The 21,837-nt window shown below is 37.6% G+C and overlaps 1 protein-coding gene across 2 annotated transcripts in view; it reads left to right on the top strand.

Moving 5' to 3' along the window:
• Nucleotides 1-21,837, top strand: part of RANBP3L (RAN binding protein 3 like) — a 282,806-nt gene that overhangs the window by 10,016 nt on the left and 250,953 nt on the right. The window contains exon 2 of one of the 2 annotated variants that reach the window (XM_019438094.2): nucleotides 2,844-2,933. In XM_019438094.2, coding sequence (XP_019293639.2) covers nucleotides 2,891-2,933 — 43 coding nt within the window. In that variant the 5' untranslated portion in view covers nucleotides 2,844-2,890. Of the gene's footprint in view, nucleotides 1-2,843; nucleotides 2,950-21,837 lie in introns of those variants that run through there. The other variant, XM_053906929.1, reaches the window with a different exon arrangement.

The following is a 21,837-nucleotide window of genomic DNA, read 5'->3' as shown; positions in this document are numbered from 1 at the left end:
TCTAATTTTCTCCCTTCTCTATATAATATACAAGTGCTCATTTGTTCATGCCTGGAATATACAGAAAGTAGCTTCACAATTGCTCAACCATACTACTGTGAAAAGCAAACTGACTAGCTAGAATTTAATATATATTTATAGTTTTATTAGGTAAAAATATGTCCACTGAAGTGTAGGATCTCAAGTGTACAATGTGATGGAATTTTTCAAATGGATATACATGTGAAACACAATCCTTACCAAGATAAAGAGCATTTCTATCACTCCAGTGAGTTTCTTCTTGCCCCTTCATAGCATTTAAGTCCTTCCTGTAATACACATACTCAAAGGTGATTTTTTTTTTCCTTTCTGATTTTTAAAAACCACCTGAATTTAGTTTTACCTGCTTTAGAACTTCATACACAAGGTCATGAAAATACTCTCCTAGATTCTCCTAGAAGCTTTATAGTTTTAACTTTTACTGTCAGGTCTATGATCTATATCAAATTAAGTTTTGCAGCTGATAAAATAGGAAGGAGTTAAGTGCCATTTCTCCCTCATACATGTATCTAGTTGTTTTAGTACATATGTTGAAAAGGCTTTCCTTTTGTCCTCATTGCATTGCTTTGGCGTCCGTGTTGATAATCAAGTAATTGTTTAAGTGTATTTCTGGACTCTTTTTTTCCCACTGAAATTTGTCTATATGCTATTATCACACTGTCTTGATTATTGTAGCTTATATTTAAGTCTTAAAATAAGGCACTGTAAGTACTCCAACTTTGTGCCTTTTTTGTTTAAGATTAGTTTGGTTACACTAGTTTTTTTTTTTTTTTTTTCTCATTTGCCATATACAGTTAGCATTATCTTGTCAATGTCTCTAAAAGTACCTGCAGGAATTGTAATTGGGATTGCTGTGAGTCTATAGATCAATTTGTAGAGAATTGACATTTTAACAATATTGAGTTTTCCCATCCATGAACATAGCATATCTCTCCATTTATGTAGGTCTTTAATTTTTATCTCAGAGTATTTTGTGGTTATGAGTGTAGAGGTTTTGCACATTCTTGCTAAATGTATTCCTAAGTATTTTATGTTTTTTTGATGCAATTGTAAATTGAGTTTTCTTAAACTTTATTTTTCAATTGTTTGCTGCTAAGAGTAGAAATCCTACACAATAGAGTTTTAAATATTGACTTTTTATCCTGTGATTTTGATAAAATCACATACAAGTTTTATAGTTTTGTAGCTTCCTAACAACTTTCAACTTAACATTTGTGATGTCTGTGATTGGGAAGAGTTTTACTTCTTTTTGAATCCTTTTGTCTTTTTTCCCCCTTTTACTGGCTGTATTGCAGTGGCTAGATGATGACATAGTTTTTTATCGAATTTGTGTAAGATTGATATTATTATCTCTGTTGTTTCTGATGAGTAGTCTACAATTATCAATATCATTGTTCTCTTTTTAGTCATATGTCTCTTTTATCTTAATGCTTTCAAGATTTTCTTTTTATCTTTGGTTTTTCAGTTGTTCGATTAGGATGTGCCTGAGTGTGTCCGTATTTTTCCTTGGGGAGTTGCTAATCTTTTTGCATCTGTATGCTGTTTTTCAAAAAATTTGGTAAACCTTTGGCTGTTATTTCTTCAAATAGTCTTTTTTTCTTTTATATCATTCTTTTATTTTCTTCTGGGGGCTCTAATTACAAGTATATTAGTCTGGCTGACGTTGTCTTCTAGGTCCCTGATGTTTTGTTCATCTTCTTTAAATCTTTTATTTATTTATTTTTCTCTTTTTATGTTGGATAATTTCTATTGACCCATTGTTAAATTCATTAAACCTTTCTTCAAACTCCATACTCTGATTCCTCAAACCAGTAAGACTGGGACTTTCTGCTTATGCTGTGATTGCTTTAGGCTTGTGTGGACTGGGGAGAAGTCTCAGGCAAAAACTATATAAATACAGATTTTATTGAATTCAGTTCTCTTTCAGAGATTGACTACCATCCAGTTTCTACTGCTTTTGATTGCTCTCCAGGGCCTTTAAATGGTTGTTTAAATTTTTTTTTTCATAACTATCTGTAGAAAACACAAGCTACCTTGTCAATATTAGATATGGGAGTAGGAATACAAATACTATTCCCTAATTCACCCAATAAAGGAAAAATATGTTATATAAATATCATTAACAATTGAAATAGAACAATACGTTATAAAAATAAAATGTTTTAAAGATTTAAAAAGGCTTGTATAAATATTTGGGTTACACTTGGCAAACTTAACCTTAAAATATCTCATGTGTTAACCTGAGCCTATTAAATCATCACTAGAATGTAGCTCATGCCACTTGCAATTCACCTGGATCAACAGCCCCTGCACCGCTCCATTTGCTCTCTAATGAACTGAGTCTACAATTATGTACTTGAGTGTTATGGCTGCATCAAATTGCTCTCAAGGTTTCTAAATGCATACTCCAATATGTCCTTGTCTCACGGTGGCTCAGCCACAAATATTCACAGATTGGCATAAGTCTGCAAAATGCATGATGAGCAATGCTGATATACATGTCATTCTTCCGGAACTGTGGATGCACCTCTGAGAAACAGCTGTGCATGATTGTTGAGAATGAGCTAGGTAATGAGTTAAGTGTATCCTTGTTGTGTAGTGAGTACTGCTGACCTTAATCCATCTATTTGTCTATATTCTACCTTTGACAAACTCTTGCCAGACCAGTGGCATAGTTGTGCACTGGGGACCAAGGTCTCTTTCTTCAGAGGATTGGTGGCCAACATAGATACTGTGACCTACCACTGTTTTTGCAGCAATAACCAAGTATTGTATCTCACTATCAAACCACCTGCTTTCTACAGACACTTCATCATCACCAACTGTGGCAGATCCTGGCACCTGTCAGTGGATGGACTCTTCATGGTTTTCAGTTTTCTTCCATCGTGAAGATGGTAATGACTGGACCGAGTAAGAGTCCTTGGGTTTTTTCTCTTGGCATGGGAGGTGAGACAACCTAAAGAGGTAGGCATACTTTTTCACAATAGAGGAGTGGCATGCACAGTTATTTAATTTGAATATTAAAAAAAGACAGTTTTATTTTGTACCCCATATTAGGAAAAAGGGACCTATAAGTCACCAAAACAGATACATCCAAAGAGGTACATCTAAAACTGCAGACAGCAAAGTCAACGATAACACTAGAACTAACTATCTGTGTTTATAAAGAACATAAATACTGATACTTTTAGGGCAGAAAGTTTGGTTGAGAATGCATTGACTAAGTGAACAAAATCCTCATTTAATTTGTGTAAGTCTTTTTCCCAAAGAAGTAGAATTTAGAATGTCCTATTTTTTTTTCTATAAATTTGGGCTTGGTTAGATATTGAGACCAGTGATGAAGATGTTTGTGTGGAGAGAGGAACACAGAGAACTAAATTTAACTAGTTTAATTTACCAAGTATTATTTTTGTGATCTGTTTTTACTCTGTTTGGGCCATTGTGTTGATTCTGAAATGTTTATCTGCCCTTGGAGATTTCAGTGATGAGAACATTTTAAGAACTCTGAAAAATTCTGTAGTTCATTAAATGCAATCACCTGTTGGCATGTGGTCAAGACAAAATTCACAGGAAAACATTTGTGTTGTGGGATTAGTCCATATCCATCAGGCAAAAGCGTATTTGGTCAGTCATCTTTCCCAAAAGTCCTGGCAGGGAGACTTGGTGTCTGTATTGTTTTATAATGACTCATATCAAGGGTTAAACTCCTTGATCCTTGCCGGGGTCATGTTGTCAAGCTTACGCTGGATACGGTATTTTACATTCTTCACCCACTAACAGTGGCTGCAAGGCTCTCTCCTTTTCTCCCTCCAAAGTCAGGACTAACCTCTTCTTCATTCCTCCACCAACCCCCATTCTTGTTCTCTTCTATTTTTTAACACTCCACTCATGGACTGCCTGTCTGGATTAGGAGGCAATGGAAGAATTCCACTATCTTCTTGTAAAAATTTTCGGTGACAAGCAAAGAGTGTACAGTCTGACAGGGAAGGTACCTAATTTGAGATGACAATGTGTGAGCCCGATGCTCTAATTAAGGTGAGCACACACTCTTGTGGTGCATATGGGAGGAAGCTTGCCTGGAGAAGGTCTGAGAAGATTTTCTATATTAGAAGATATGTAAGAGAGCACAGAAATATAATTTGAAAGACAAATAGGGGCTAAGTCATAAAAGAATTTGAATGACATGTTAAGGAATTCAATCTTTAGTGTGAATTATGAGGAGCCACAGAATATTTGTAAGTGCCATGTAAGGTGCGTGTCTTTGAAAGCTCTCTCTAGTGGCATTACGGAGGATGAACTGTAGACAGAAGATCTAATGAGACACAACTGAAGAAGAACAGGTGACAAATTGTAAAGGCCTGAAAGTGGGGGCAATGAATTTGTATAAGAGGAGAGAAATACACAAGCTATTTTAGAACTTAGACTCCATAGGACTTGGGACTGGCTTGGATGGAGGGTGGGCAGATGGAATAGGGCTCAGGAGGAGTTAGGATGAGGTCTCCCAGGCTTGAAAGACTGATGGATAGTGGTGGCACTTGCCAAGAGAAGGAATATAAGAATAGAAACAAGTTAGTCAGCGAGGGACAGTGTGGGGGAGGTGTTTAGGTAAGAGATTCTAGTTTAGTTTTGAACACATTGGATTTGAGGTGTCTATGGGGAGATAATAATAAATTTCTAAGCATCGAATAAAGGAGAAAGGTTTTTGTTTTTTCTTCTGACAATTGGTAATTCTCAGTAACTTTTCAGTCCAGTGTATTTTTTCAGTCATACTTGTATTGTTATAATTTTCTTGATTCTTTTTTTTGGCCACTCATAGATGTATTCCTGGCTCCCTTGCATTAATATTCTGTGAGTTATTTTTGTATCATTACTATTTTTTTATTAGAAATATATTTTACTGTGAAATATGCATTCCATATTTTGTTTCCATTATTGTTTGATATCTCAGTTCAAAACAATTTTTTTTTAAATGATTTTTATTTATTTTTGAGAGAGAGACAGAGACAGAGAGCAAGCAGGGGAGGAGCAGAGAGAGAGAGGGAGACACAGAATCCCAAGTAAGCTCCAACCTGTCAGCATCAGAGCCTGATGCAGGGCTCAAACCCACAAACCCTGAGATCATAACTTGAGCTGAAGTTGAATGCTTAACCAATTGAGCCACCCAGGAGCCCCCAAAACACTTTTTACATATACATTTTATTTTCCTTTATGCAACAGTGCTACAAGTAGGTTTATCAGATAAGGAAACTGAGATTTAGAGGTGGCAGGCAAGCACCTGGCTTGTGCAGACAGTTCACAAAAATAAAGCTGGAGAAGTGGGCCTGCTGTAGGTCTGTGGAAGAAGAATAACCAGAAGTGAGGGTCAGAGCTGCAATAAGAAGAAATAACTTGCTGGTATGAGAAAATTGGAGGGGTCACTAGCCAGCATTGGAATCAGCAGAATAATGCTCTAGGCTGGGCTTCTGGGTGTCTGGGTGTCTCAGTAGGTTAAGCTCAGGTCATGATCTTGTGGTTCCTGGGTTCGAGCCCCGCGTCAGGTTCTGTGCTGACAGCTCAGAGCCTGGAGCCTGCTTCAGATTCTGTGTCTCCCTCTCTCTCTCTGCTCCTCCCCTGCTTGTGCTGTCTCTCAAAAATAAAACGTTAAAAAAAATAAGAACCTCTAGACATTTGCATTTGATCTCACATATTAATGGAACATCTACTATGTGGTTGGCACAAGGTTAGGAACTGAGGGTATAACAATTAAATAAGACATTCCTTCCCCTCCATGGGCTAAGAGTGACATATGTATAAACAGTTGACTATATACAACTGCTAAGTTCTAAAGTAGAGCAAAAAATCATCTACCTTGGGAATAAGGGAAGAGAGAGTAGTTAATATTGTCTAAGAGTTCAGGAAAAGGAAAATGAAGAAAGAAGTTATATTTGAGCCAAAGTTTGAAAAGGCTGGAGAGATGTCTACAGGATTGGAAAGGAGGACAAGGGAGTTCTAAGTACCAGGAAGAACAAGGGCAAAACCTGGGAAGTGTAACAGTGTATGGGGGTGGATATAGGTTGGGTCAAAGGTATTACCTAGGGTAGAGCCCCTCATAGAGGCACATCCATGTGGAAAGGTGGCCATATTATCACCATGCTGTGGAAACTTTTCAAAGGCAGGCTGGGGGGATAGGTGAGGGAGGGAACTCACCACCTCTTTTAGTGGAAGAATCAGCTGGATTGCTGACACTATGATCTAGATTTTTAAATAATCTCTCATGTCCACAGGTTCTAGGAGGGGTGAGAAGATTGGCCATGAGTGAAAAGTTTGGTGGAGAATACTCTCCCCTTCTCTTTACCTTGAAACATGGGCAAGGTTTCAGGCAACTAGTTTTCTACAGGTTGTTAGGTCAGACACCATGACCTTGGTGTTATTTGGGATTCAGAGGTTCTTAGCTCCCTGCGGTAAAGATATCTATGAAAAACTGGGTAGAAATCAAATGTTTACCAATTCTGGAGGAGAGGGCTGTGTGAAAAATACAAGGCTCAAGTTCACCTTGAGGTGGAAAGAGGATGAGCAGGTCCACCCAGCAGAGTAGATAGTCTGTGGAGGTCAACAAGATACACGCTGAAGGAGTGTGTGAAATTGGCCTCCAGTGAACACGGGTATTATGTCCAGGACAAGGCTCATGTCAGTGAGGCTCTTTATAAAGTACTTATATCTGATGTGAGGGGTAGGGAGACATTGCAGGGTTTTTATCACTGGGTAGTGAACACAACGTCTTGGGGAGATGATTCTGATGGATGGAGAGCTGGGAGTCTCTGATTATATGTGCATTTTCAATTCCTGGTTTCTTATGAAGTGGAGGGAAGCCTTCATATCATTTTCCTGATAAGCAAACTCATTTGATACCATCAGACTCTTCTTCACAATGGAAGGTTCTGGAGTTTTGGATAAGTATAGGACTGAGTTGAGGAAAAATAGCCTGAAGCCTGCAGTCAGTAGCTGAAACCAGCAGGCATTTATCAGCCCTGTGCCATGTGCAATGGCTTTTCCCAAGTGTTTTTTTTTTTTTTTTTAATCTGTGTTTGCTTCAGTCTCAGGGGACAATCTATTCAGTCACCAGAAGGGATACCTTCAAAGAGTTTTCTTGGATAAAGTCCACTCATGTGGTCAGTTGTGACCTCATCTTACTGCTCCAGGGGCCCTTGTTTGGGACTTGATATCTCCAGTTCCTGCTTGAATGGGAAGCAGAGAGGCCTTTCTTTTTAGTGCCTCTCATTTTGGAACACATCAGAAACCACCAGTTAAATGTTTTTACAGATTTTTTTTTTCATTTTTAAATAATCTAGCCCATTGCCCTGCTTATTGTCAAGAATCATTAAAGGCAGCCAACTGCTTATATTCTTTTCACAAACACAAAGTGGGAGGTTTGGGGAGGTGCAGGGTGGGGAGAATGGGGCTTTTCACTTTGCTGGCACAAAATTTGGAACTGTAGAGGAAGAAGAATAAAAGTACTGGTTCAGATTTTCCTAAACTAAATTGCGAACTTGATGTTTCTACCAGCGACCATAATACGTATCTCATGGAAATGCCCATATTTCTCTTTCTTAAATGTCTCTTCAAATTTCAAACTGTTCCAGGGGGGCTCCATATTCCCCCATTTTATTTATTCTTGAAAGCAAGGCTCCTGGTCGACTCCCGTAACTCCTTGGAGGAGAAGCTACCCGTCAGAGCGTCTTTCTCCTGCCAGCTGTGGATACAAATCCAAATGTCTCAACTATTCACATCCTGACCCCATAACTCCATGGCTTGTGTAGAGTGTTTGACTAACAGCTGAGGGGGAGGCTGGGAAGGGGGGGAGGGGCAGGGGGTAGGTCTCTTGTTAGGGCCCCAGAGAGCAAAGCTGTGCATGGGACCAGACCTGCTTCCAGAACAGGCCCCTGCTGCCAGAAACAACTCATTCCCTGAAGAGCCTCTGACTCATGCCTCTAATAGGACTATTATGGTTTCCTGGCTGTAAAGTTGTCCTTTCGAAATGTAGGGTTTTTTTCTTTTTGAAATTTGAATTCTGAGTTATGTGTGGTGGATTAATTCCCCTGTGCCATGGTCTCACAGTGTTTTTTGAAGCTCTCTTCACGGTATCCCTTTGCCTGACTAGATTTTAAACTCTGTGTACCCAAAGACTGGAGTCTGCTCTGTATGCTACTGTATGTCCAGTAGCTGGAATAGTAAATGGAGCATGGAGGCATATGATAATTGTTTGTTGAATGAATGAATGAAACATTGATGTGTTTTGCCTATGCAGCCCTACTCAGGATAAAAAGATTTTAAGAGGCCTTAGACCTCATAAGGCAATAACAGGGGGACAACTAAGGAACATGTCCCAGAATTTCACTAGGCTTTTATTTGGGTCACAATTCAACAAGTGTGGTCATCTGGTTTCTATGCTACAGTAGAAATAGAAACAAATTGGAACAGGGAGGTAGGGTGCTGCTAGAGAGAGGTGACTCTAATAGGAAAGGAGGGAACAGTGGAGCTTGAGGCTACTGGTTGAAGGGGACTCTCACCCCACAAACTTCACGAGCATGGAGATCGTCTTTACATTTTACCAAAATGTAATAATTGCACCGGAAAGTGGCGATGTTCAGTTATCTGGGAAGTGTACTTATGTGAACTAGTTTATTTCCAAATGGTGCTGAGCCACTGAAGTATTAGCATGTTGTGGCATGTTCATTTTATTTCTCCGAATCCTGTAGAAAATCCACCACTTTTCTTTGACAAGAGTAATAAGAATTGTGTCCTATTCTGTTTCTACCTCACAAAATAGAAGACGTTCCTCAATGGCCAAAGGTTGGCCCAGGCTTGTGAGGAGGAGAATCTTGTACCTTGTTAGAGTCTTTATGGACATTTTGGGGCACCTGGGTGGCTTAGTCAGTCGAGTGTCTGACTTTAGCTCAGGTCACGATCTCACAATCCGTGGGTTCGAGCCCCACATCATGCTCTGTGCTGACAGCTCAGAGCCTGGAGCCTGCTTCTGATTCTGTGTCTTCCTCTCTCTCTGCCCCTCCCCTGCTTGTGCGCTTTCTCTCTCTCTCAAAGTTAACTAAACATTAAAAAAAAAAAAGTCTTTATACACATCTATATTGGAAGTTTCCTTCAATCAGAAACAAAGAAGAAAAAGTCAAGAGGAGCACCTGGGTGGCTCATTCGGTTAAGTGTCCAACTTCGGTTCAGGTCATGATTTCACAGTTTGTGAGTTCAAGCCCCTGTGTTGGGCTCTCTGCTGTCAGTGCAGAACCCACTTCAGATCATCTGTCCCCCTCTCTCTGCCCCTTCTCTGCTCATGCTCTCTCTCCCATTCTCTCTTAAAAATGAATAAACATTAAAAAAAGAAAAAGAAAAAGTCGAGAGAAGAAACTATGACAAGAAGCTATCTATGTTCAGGGTACAGAGATGCTAAAAAGTACAGTTCTTATTTTGACACAACAAATTAAGGAATAGAAACTTCTAGTGATTTCACAGGAGAGAAAGAGAGGTGAAACCTGGAAGAAACTGAGGAGCTTTTAATCAGATAATGGAGTTTCAGGTATTTGCCAACAGAAGCTGTAATTCTTCCAAAAACTTTTTTATGTTCATGCCACATTGAACAATAGTTGCTTCAGATTTCTAGGTAAGGAGAAAAAATTGCATGACTCAAGCCATAAAAAAGGTGTCCTCATTCCACCATTTAATTTTTGAGGGCACACATGGGTTTCTCTTGGTCTGTGCTTATTCTAAGCAGGCACCAGGTTGTCTAGCTTGCAGGATGCCACTCATTTAACACCTGGAAGAAAATACATGCCAAGCACTAACACTGTCATGTGAAATATTTAGAAGTAGTTACATCCAAGTTATTATTGGAAAAGGGCTTGAAGAAAAAGGTGAAAAGAATGAAAAAGGAAAGATGAATTCTTTAACACTTTCTTTCTTCCTCTCTCTCTTTCTCTTTCTTTCTGTCTTTCTCTCTTTCTTTCTCTCTTTCTTTCTTTCTTCTTTCTTTCTTCTTCTCTCTCTTCCTTTCTTTCTTTTTTTCTTTTTCTTTTCTTTTCTTTTCTTCTCTTTTCTTTTCTTTTCTTTTCTTTTCTTTTCTTTTCTTTTCTTTTCTTTTCTTTTCTTTTCTTTTCTTGTAGAGTTAACATACACTGTTGGGTGCCTGTGGAGCTCAGCCGGTTAAACGCCCAACTTCAGCTCAGGTCATGATCTCATAGTTCGTGAGTTCAAGCCCCGTGTCGGGCTTTGTGCTGACAGCTCAGAGCCTGGAGACTGCTTCAGATTCTGTGTCTCCCTCTCTCTCTGTTCATCCTCCACTCACACTCTGTATCTCTCTCAAAAATAAAAATAAAGATTAAAAAAAATTTAAAAAACCAGTGTTATATTAGTTTCAGGTGTCAATATAGTGATTCACCAAATCTGTACATTATTCAGTGCTCATCAAGACAAGTGCATTCTTAATCCCCTTCACCTATTTCACCCATCTCCCCAACCACCTCCCTTCTGATAACCATCTATTTGTTCTCTATAGTTGAGTCTGTTTTTTACTTCGTCTCTTTTTTTTTTCCTTTGTTCATTTTTTTTGTTTCTTAAATTCCATATATGAGGGAAATCATATGGTATTTGTCTTTCTCTGAACGACTCATTTCACCTAGCATTATACTGTCTAGCTCCATCCATGTTGTTGCAAATGGCAAGATTTCATTTGTTTTTACGGCTGAGTAATATTCCATTGTATATAGACGATATCTTCTTTATCCATTCGTCTATTGATGGACACTTGGGCTGCTTCCATAATTTGGCTATTGTAAATAATGCTGCAGTAAACACAGAGGTGCATGTATCCCTTTGAATTAGTGTTTTTGTATTCCCCAGCAGTGTGATTACTGGACCACAGGGTAGTTTTATTTTTAATTTTTTGAGGAACCTCCATACTGTTTTCCACAGTGGCTGCACCAGTGTGCATTCCTACCAACAGTGCATGAGGATTCCTTTTCCTCTACATCCTCATCAGCACTTGTTGTTTCTTGTCTTTTTGATTCTAGTCATTCTGACAGGTGTAAGGTGATATCTCATTGTGGTTTTGATTTGCATTTCCCTGATGATGAGTGATGTTGAGCATCTTTTCGTGTGTCTGTTGGCCATCCGTGTATCTTCTTTGGAGAAATGTCTATTCATGTCTTCTGCCCAGGTTTTAACTGGATTATTTGTTTTTTGGGTGTTGAGTTGTGTAAGTTCTTCATATATTTTGAATACTAACACTTTATTGGATAAGTCATTTGTAAATATCTTCTTCAATTCAGTAGGTTGCCTTTTATCCATTTATCTTTTGATGGCCATTCAGGTTGCTAACACGTTTTAGCTATTGTGAATAATGCTGCTATGAACATGGGTATGCAAATATCTATTTACGATCTTGCTTTCAGTTGCTTTGGGTATATATCCACAAGTGGAATTGCTGGATCATACAGTAACTCTACTTTTAATTTGTTTTTTATTTAAAATTTTTTAAATGTTTATTTATTATTGAGAGACACAGAGTGTGAGCAGGGGAGAGGTAGAGAGAGGGGGAGATGCAGAATCTAGAAGTAGGCTCCAGGCTCCGAGCTGTCAGCACAGAGCCTGACGTGGGGCTTGAACTCACAAGCTGTGAGATCATGACCTGAGCCGAAGTTGGATGCTCAACTGACTGAGCCACCCAGGTGCCCCTATTTTTAATTTTTTGAGGAACTTCTATCCTGTTTTCCATAGCACTGTACCATTTTACATCACACCAATAGTGCACAATGGTTCCAATTACTCTATATCTTTCTCAACACTTATTTTTCAGGGTTTTTGATAGTAGCCACCCATTGGTGTGAGGTGATATCTCAGTGTAGTTTTGATTTGCCTTTCCCTAATGATTAGTGATCTTGAATATCCTATCATGTGCTTATTAGCCATTTGTATATCGTCTTGGGAGAACTATTCAAGTCCTTTGCCCGTCTTTGAATTGAGATGCTTGTTTTGTGTTGTTAAGTTTTAGAAGTTCTCTATTTATTCTGGATATTACCTTTATTAGATTTGATTTGCAAACATTTTCTTCCATTCTGTGGGTTGTCTTTTTACTGTGTTGATATCTTTTAGGGTACAAATTTTAAAAATTTTCGTGAAATCCAGTGTGTTTATTTTTTTCTTCTGTTACCTGTGCCTTGGTATTGTCAGATTCAATGTTGTGAAGCTTTTGCTCTACATTTGTTATTTTTCTAGTTCCTTGAATTATAAAGTTAGGTTGTTGATTTGAAATCTTTCTTGTTTTTTAATGTAAGTAGTTATAGCTATACATGTTCCCTTAACAGTGCTCTTGCTGTGTCTCGTACATTTTGGTATATTGTGTATTTGTTTTCATTCATTTCTAAGCACTTCCTAATTTCTCTTGTGAAGTCTTCTGTGATCCATTGGTTGTTTAAGAGAGTGCTCTTTAATTTCCACAAATTTGTGAATTTGCCAGTTTTCCTTCTGTTATTCATTTATGTCTGACTTCATCCTATTGTAGTCAGAGAAGATACCTTGTATGATATCTATCTTTGTATTTAATATCAAGATATAACTGAGGTATAACGTTTTACTAGCTTCAATTGTACAACACGATGATTTGATATTTGTACATATTGAGAAATAATCACCCCAGTAAGTCTCATTAACATCCATCACCACACATACTTATGAATTTTTTTTCTTGTGATGAGAATTTTTAAGACTGACTCTTTCAAATATATAATACAATACAGCAACTTTCAAATATACAACACAGTACTATTATGTAATGCTGTACATTACATTCTGAGGACTTATTTATTTTATAGCTGGAAATTTGTAGCTTTTGACCGCCTTTACCCATTTTGTCCACCCCCCTATCCTCTGCCTCTGGCAACCAACAATCATTCTCTGTGTCTATGAGTTGTTTTGTTTTTTTAGATCCCACATATAAAGATCATATGGTATTTGTCTTTCTCTTCTGATTTATTTCACTTAGCATAATGCCCTCAAGGTATACCCATGTTGTCACAAAGGACAAGATTTCCTTTTTTTAGATTACTAGATAATATTCCATTGTGTATATGTGTGTATGTATATGCCACATTTCCTTTATTCATCTATTGTTGGACACTTAGTTGTTTCCATGGCTTGGCTATTGTAAATAATGCTGCAATAAACATGGAGGTACAGATATCTTTTCAAGTTGGTGTTTTCATTTCCTTCAGATAAATACCCAGAAATTAAATTGCTGGATCATAAGGTAGTTCTATTTTAAATTTTTTGAGGAACCTCTATACTATTTGTCATAGTGGCTATACCAATTTGCATTCCTGTACTTTTTCTTGACTAAGTCTTAGTAATTTGTGTATTTCAATGAATTTGTTCATTTAATCTGTCAAATTTATGGGATCCAAATTATTTGTAATATTGCCTTCTTAGCTTTTTAATAGCTATAATGTCTCTAGCCACAGGGTTATCAATTTTACTCTTTCAAAGAATCAGACTTTGTTTTTATTGATTTTTCCCTGTTATTTTTCTATTGGTAATGTCACTAATTTCTGCTTTTAACTTTAATATTCCTTTTCTTCTACTTTGGATTTAATTTCTTCTTCTTTTCCTTGCTTTACTTAAAGCTTTGCTCATTGACTTTAGAAGTTTTTTTTTAAATAATTAAACAATTAATATTGTTTAAATTATCTTGTGAGACTGTTTTAGCTTCAACCAACAAATTTTGTGGTATTATTTTTTTCATTTTCATTGAATTAAAAATATTTTCCAGGGGCGCCTGGGTGGCTTGGTCGGTTAAGCGTCCGACTTTGGCTCAGGTCATGATCTCACGGTCCGTGAGTTCGAGCCCCGCATCCGGCTCTGTGCTGACAGCTCGGAGCCTGGAGCCTGTTTCAGATTCTGTGTCTCCCTCTCTCTCTGCTCCTCCCCTGTTCATGTTCTGTCTCTGTCTCAAAAATAAATAAATGTTAAAAAAGAAAATTAAAAAAAATATTTTCCAATTTCTTTTGTGATTTATTCTTTTACCTAAGGGTTTAGAAATGTATTGTTAATTCTAAACATTTGGGTATTTTTCATATATCTTCTTTTAATGGTATCTAATTATGTCCATTATGGCCACAGATATTACTCTGTATGATCTTAGTACATTTCATTTTACTGAGCTTTATTTTATAGCCTAGTGTATGGTCTTTCTTCATAAACATTCCACATGGGCTGAAAAGAGTACATATTCTGAAATTATAGGATATAACGTTCTATATATATTAGGTCAAGTTGGTTTGTAGTGTTTTCAGCTCCATTTTGTCCTTACTGACTTTTGTTTAATTGTTCAATCAATATTTATGTTTTTCTCTGAAACAAAAGTATTTATCCAATTGCTTAGAGCTACTTTAAATAGATTTGGAGTATATCACTAATCTTTTTTACATTTACTTTTACCATTTCAGATTCCTAAGCTCTGAACTGTTTTGATCTCTTACTTGCATGACTAGATTTCATCAAGTAGGTTTTTGGAAGATATGTTTTAAATAAGCCTAAGATTTTACATGTTTGAAAATTTCTGTGTTTTTTGTCTGAGTATATCTGTGAACTTGGTGCACATTATTCCAATGTCTTCTGGAATTAAGTTTTCTATGTACAAGTCTGAGGTCATCCTGAATTTTTGTCCTTATTGTGACATTTTTTTCCTGTCTGGTAGTCTTCCTTTATTTATTTTTTAATTTACATATTTTATTATGAAATATGGTATACACTTTCAGAGATACCTTTTTTCCTGAATATGTAATGGCGTCATATAGTATCAATTTTACCTGGTATGTAGTATGCTCTTTCAAGTTTACATATTCTGTTCTTCATTTTAGGAAAATTTTATATGATTATACATCTCCAAACACATTTTTTCCCTACTATTGTTTCTTTCTTCTTCAAGGACACAAACATTTTTAGGTTGAATTATCTTTGTCCTTTCTATCATATTGTCTTAATCCATTTCATTTCTTTTCTTTTTCTTATATATTCACTCTTTTTATCTTAAGGTGTTCCTTCCTACTGTTAATTTAAAATTCAGGTATATCTATTTCATCCTTTGCTAGATCTAGGTTACCTATCTGATATAAACGGTGAGGGTTTTTTTGAGTATTTTTAGTATGCTTTAATCATTCTGCCTCCTTTTCCATGCCATGTTGTGATATCATCTTGTCTTTGCACTCTTATTTTATTGAAGCAATACTCTTATTAAATTCTTCTATAGTATACATTCTAAAAGAATCTGCTTCTGTTTATTGATGTCTATTCCACTTTTAGTAATTCATTTGGGTTTTTTTGCACATTTCTTTCTCTTTTTGTATATTTCTTTATCTTCTTTTTGTTGTATCTCTATATAGTTTCTAATGTATTTCTTTTAATCTTGCTTATGCCTGGGAAGCTTTTGTCAAAACGTCTATTTTCTATAATATAGCATGAGACTTGACACATATTCCATTTATAGAAGGTAATTTTAATACCCTACCCCATGTCCCCTCCTCTCATCTGAGTTACCAGCAGCTGCAGACAGTTCCTGGCATGCTGACATCTTCCCTTCTCAAGCACCTACACATCTCCTCTTTACTGCCTGGAGCCCTTCTTTGATAACATGGGAGTTGGCTTGATTGTGTACAAGCACAGTCCAAAAGTATGGGTAGAATACTACTTCTAGGGGAAACTTAACTGATAGGGTATGGGAGTCAATGAATAAATGGTCCTCAGCGAGTATCAACCACAAAAAAATATACTGAACAAGTGGACATGACAACTCAGTCATTAGCGATCAGCCAGTTTGTCCTCTGCCACCATACTGCTTACACAATGCAATGGGCCCATGAAGAATTTAGCAAGGGTGTCAAGTATAGATATTCTGTATGGGTCCAACTGTTGTTGGGCTCTTTCTCACTAAGGCTCATCTAGTAATTGCCATTGCTCAATGTCCAACATGTTAGCACAGAAAATAATGTTGTGCACTTGATCTGATACTATCCTTCAAGGACACTAACTAACTAGTTGGTGGCAAGTTGCTTACATTGGACCCCTTCCACCCTAGAGGAAAAGTAATTCTTTCTACTTGAGATTGATAAGTATTCCAGGCACAGTTTTGCCATCTCTGCCCACAATATCTTGGCCAGCACCACTAACTGAAGGTAGAATTTCTGATTTATATAGGATCCTGCCTATATTGCCTTGGATCAAGGGACCAAGACATTTACTTTACCTTAAAGAGGTGTGACAGTGAGCAATGACCATGGAATCTATTGGTCCTACCATATATTGCATCACCTAGAAGCTGCTGGCATGATAAAAAATTAGAATGTCTTCTTAAAGGCACAGATGAGGTTCCAGCTTGGAGAATAACACTTTTAAAGGTTAAAGTATGTTACATGGTACTTTGTCCCCAATAGGCTATCATATGGTGCTTTGTTTTTGGTAGCTAAAATACAAGGGTGGAACCAAGGGGTGGAAGTTGAAGTGACTCCCCTCACTCTCACCATCACTGTCCCAACTAGGGAGTTTTTATTTTCTATTCCTACAACTTTAGGGTCTACAGAATTAAAGGTCCTGATCTTCAAGGAAGTAATCCTTCTACCAGGGGACACAATTAGGGTTCCACCGAATCTAAAGTTATGACTGTTGCTCTCATGTCAACACACCATCAGGCTAAAAAATGTTACCATGCTGGTGGTGGTAATTGATAAGATAATCATGAGAATCTAATGTTTTCGTTGTAACAGTGGGCATGGTCTGAAAGTCAGTAGATCCTTCAGGGAACCTCTGATAATTCTGTGCCTGAAGGAAGGGCAGTTTCATCAACTAAGGATTGACAAGGTCAAGGATACCAGGGATTCAGACATGTCAAAGACGAAAGTCTGCATTGTCTCAAGGAAAAGCAAGCTAGGATGGCAAAAGTTCTGACTGAGTGTTAGATGAAACTTGAATGGGTGCAAGGGGAAGGAGGAAATAAAACCAGTTGCTTTGGGCCTAGCCGAAGCCAAAAGAACTTCAGGTTTCCCCATTAACCCTCTTTGCTACAGCAGCAGGGATTTCAGCTTTTACCCCTAAGCATCATTAAAAGAGTGGAATCAGGGTGGGGCCCAAGCAGGTCTGGGAACTGCTAAGAATGGTGACTGGCAGATACCGCTAATAGCATCCCCTGTATCCCTTGACCCACCTGAGTTCACCTACTACTGTGTGTGGGGGAGTTGATACTCTTGATGCCCTAGTCTTGCCCTCCAGTGGGACAATTCTGATGTGCATTCAACACTATTTCTCAGGAAGTCCCAAATGTTTAAGCCTCAATTGCCTAAAGCAGTAACCTGATCAATACCATTACTTCTTTATTGGGCCTTCTTCTTTCCCTTTTCTCAATTCCCAGTTGTCTCCCTTGTGCTTCCTGGGATCATTTTCTAGTTAAACCACCTGTATACAATTACTTGTTCCATAGTCTGTTTTTGGGGAAAATCCAAACTAGAGCATCTCTTATCTGAGACAAGTTTGTGGTTTTCCTCCAAGCTGCACTTTGATTCTTGGATACTACTTTTAATCTATGTTGCTGTGTGCTCCGAAGGGAAGAGTGAGAGTCTTCTCTCTTTTTATTGGCTAGTCTAACTAACAGTTTGTCAATTTTGTTGATCTTTTCAGAGAACCCAATTTTGCTTTCAATGATTTTTTTTTTTTTGTGTTGTTTTTCCTGTTTCTATTTCATTTATTTCTTCTGCAAACTTTATTATTTCCTTTCTCTGGTAGCTTTTGGTTTAGTTTGGTTTGCTCTTTTGCTTTTTATTTTTATTATTTTTATAACTCCTCAGGGTATAAAAATTAGGTTACTAATTTGAGATCTTTCTTCTTTTTAATGTAGGCATATATGGTAAAAATTTCCTTCTGAACACTACTTTTACTGCATTCTCTAAGTCTTACTGTTTTGTTTTTGTTTTCATTCACCTCAAGATATTTTCTAATTTCTTTTGTGATTTCTTCTTTGACTTTTGGTTGTTGAGAATACATTGCTTAAATTCCATATATTTAAATTGTTTTTAGTTTTCCTCCCATTATTTATTTCTAGCTTCATTCCATTGTGGTAAGAGAGATAATAGTTTGTGTAATTTCAATCTTTTAAAAATGTATTGAGTCTTATTTTGTGGCTTAATAGTGTTCTATCCTGGAGAATGTTCCATGAGCACCTAAAAAGAATGGGTGGTCTTCTGTTTTTGTTTGTTAGGTCTAGTTGGCTTACACTGTTAAGTTTTTATTTCTTTGGTGACATTTGGTCTAGATGTTTTATACATATTTGAAAGTGGTGTATTGAAGTTTCCAACTATTATTGTAGAACTGTCTATTTCTTCCTTTAATTCTCTTGATGTTTGTTTCATGTATTTTGGGCTTCTGTTGTTTGGTGCATCTGTTTATAATTATTATATGTTTTTGCTGGATTGACTCTTTTATCGGTATACGTGTCTTTCCTTGTTTCTTATAGCAATTTTGACTTGCCTGTTTTGTCTGATATTGGAATAGCCACCCCAGATCTTTTTTGGGTACTGTTTACACAGCATATTTGTTTCCATCTTTTTCTTTCAATCTCTTTGTATCTTTGGATCTAAAACGACTCTCTTATAGGCAGCATATAGCTGTCTCATGTTATTTTGTCCAATCTATGCCTTATGATTACAGGGTTTAACTTAGTTATATTTAATGTGATTACTGATAAGGAAGAATCTACTTCTGCCATTTTGCTACTTGTTTTCTATATCTTAACACCTTTTTTTGTCCTCCATTTCCTCCATTACTATCTATTTTCTGTTTAGTTTGTGTTTTGTAGTGAACTGCTTTGATTTTTTTCTCATTTCTTTTTGTGTATCTTTTTTAGATATTTTCTTTATGATTCCATTTCTTTATGATTACCATTTAGCATCCTAAATTTGTAACAGTCTATTTCAGTTGATACGACCTTAACTTCAATATCATGTAGAAATTTTGCTCCTATACAACTCCACCCTTCCCTCCTTTATGTTGTTGTCCGATATTTTCCTGAGAGAAAATAATTTTCAGAAAAAGAAGATACAATAGGAGACACTTCACTACCAGTAAGTGGCAAAATAGCCTGTCTTAGAATCCTGTTTCTGTACTTATCCATGCACTGACCCCATGACCCAAGAAATTAAAAGATTAGTAGAGGAATAGTTATAGTATTAGAGTTGTCATCAACAGTGGTCCAGATTCTGGTACAAGAATGGAGGGTTGGAAGGCCCTGACCCCTAGGATGAGACAAACACTGAGGTATCAGATTGAATCACATACGCTGGGAGGAAGTTCAGTCTGGAGGGTACAGTGTGACTTCTAGGGCATGGTGAATCCAGATGGTGGGTTGATGGGACCAGTATAGTCTGGGTTTCAGAGTGCCCTTCTCAGCTTCCTTCCCACACTTGGGTAAAGTCATAGTGTTCCTATAAAATCCTTCCTCCTATACATTGATATATACAGGATTCTTTCCACACTTGTCTCAGATTTGTCTTCTCGAATTTGTCTTCTTGGGATTGTTGCAGCAAGGTTACTGACCCTTTATCTTTCTTTTGGGTCCCTATGCATGTGATGTTTTTTCACCAACTATTCCAAACCTAGGACGCTATTTCAGATTTTAGTTGAATCATCCCTAACACCATGAAGGTAAACTCTGCCCACTTTTATGAATCAAACTGTGGACTATGAGTCCAGCAGGACAGAGTGGACAAACAGCAGCGGAAATGACTTTGGATAACAGATCAGAATGAGATCCCCAGCTCTACCATTTAATAGTTAGGCTTGCAACTACAAAAAGGGAATGATGATAAAAAATGGCTAGCTATGTCAGGCACTATGGCAAGCACTTTAAACATCTCATTTAATCTTCATAAAAATTATGAGGTAAGTGCTTTATTATATTTATTTTGTTGATGAGGAAATTGAAGCTTAGGGAAGTTAAGTGCCTTGCTGAAGTTTACACAACTTGTGAGTCAAGGAGTTTGGATTCTGATCTAGTTCTGATGCTAAAACCTAAGTCATACAGTGGTTACAAATATTATGTAAGAAAGTATATGTGAAGTGCTTATTTGCTAGCTATTATCACTGTATTATTATTGAAGACAAATCTCATATCTCTTTCTCTCATTTGTTCATTCATTCTGTACTCATGGAGTCCCTCTTATGTGCTGAGCTAAGCTCTCTGACATGGCAGCCATGAACCAGAAAAGACCCCTGCTCACCTCTTAAGAGGAGGCAAGCAAAAAATTGGATTCAGTTATTTCAGAAAGTGATCAGTGATCTAAAGAGAATCAAGAGTGACTAGAATGGTGGTGAAGATTGTTGGCTTCATTACGTCAGGTGATTTAGAGCCTGAGGACATGTCATAAGCAGAATAAGGATTCTCCAAGATGTCCCTGTCCTAATACGCAGAACCTGTGAATATATTATGTTAAATGGCAAAGAGGGATTAAGACTACAGATGACATTAAGATAGGGAGACTAGATTGTCAGGGGGCTGTGGGGAGGTGGGGGGAGGGACCCCCTGTAATCATAAAGGTTCTTAAAAGGGAAAGAGGAAGGCAGAAGAGATCAGAGTGGTACCATACAAAAAGGAGTTGGCTCACCATTGCTGTCTTTGAAGACAGAGGAAGGAGGCCATGAACCAAGGAATGAGGGAGGCTTCTAGAAGCTGGGAAAGCCAAGGAAATGTATTGTCTCCTAGAGTCTCCAGAAACATACAGCCCTGCTAGCACCTGACTTTAGCTCATTGAGATCCATTTTGGACTTCTGTCCTCCAGAACTCTAATACCTTAATACTTGAACTGTGTTTGTATTGTTTAAACCACTACGTTTGTGGTCGTTTGTTATAGCAGCAATGGAAAACTAAAATAGGAGACGTCATTGAAGTTGACACCTGGGGGACAAGAAACTATCAGCTGTGGGTCATAGCATTGCAGATAGATGGAACAGCATGAGAAAAGAGGAATAGAAAAGAGACCAAGGAGTGGAACCGGAAAAGGAAGAGAGGGAATGGAAAAAATGAGTTTGGAGAGATAAGTAAGGGCCAGTCATATAGGACCTTGTTGGCTGTCATAATAGATTTGGATCTCATTTTAAGAGCAATTGAAAAACTTTGGAGGGTTTTAACTAAATGAGTGACATACCAAATTTATGTTTTAAAAATAATTGTCTGTATGTAAAACAAAACTGGTGGGCAGAGGACCAGGGAGAGGAATTCATGCAGTTTGAACTAGGCAGTAGCAATGGAAATGTGGGATTGCAGGTATACATGGGATATAGAGACAGGATTTGCTATAGGGGGATGAAGAAAATAGAAATTGAAACTAGGGGTAGACTTCTCATGAAGTTAATGAAGGCTAAGTGTCAGGTATCTTTACCTGTACGGGTCCTATACCTAATTTTTAATTCATTATTTTGTATTATTTTTCATAAAGACAACTCCTGTGATTGCATCTGCTTCAAGTCCCCACAAAAACAAGAGTCTGCTTATGGGCTTAGGTGGGACAATGCAATTTGCTAAGCTAAATCTCTTTAAAATCTTTCTGTCTAAGGCCAGAAGTGGTCCAACCCAGAGCAGGATGGGTATGCAGGTGGAGGCTATCAGACCTCAGTTGGAGGGAGAAGAGAGCCTAGAGTTTGGGGACCAAGTTGGGCTTAGCACCTTTGGGGGCATGGGTGTGCCACTGGAGACCACAGCCAGACTGGGAGACAAGCCTCTTC

The sequence above is a fragment of the Panthera pardus genome, unplaced genomic scaffold, assembly GCF_024362965.1.
Source record: "Panthera pardus isolate Hobbes unplaced genomic scaffold, ASM2436296v1 HiC_scaffold_2, whole genome shotgun sequence".
In the NCBI taxonomy this organism is placed as follows: Eukaryota; Metazoa; Chordata; class Mammalia; order Carnivora; family Felidae; genus Panthera; species Panthera pardus.
This window is presented reverse-complemented; position numbering and strand designations above follow the sequence as displayed.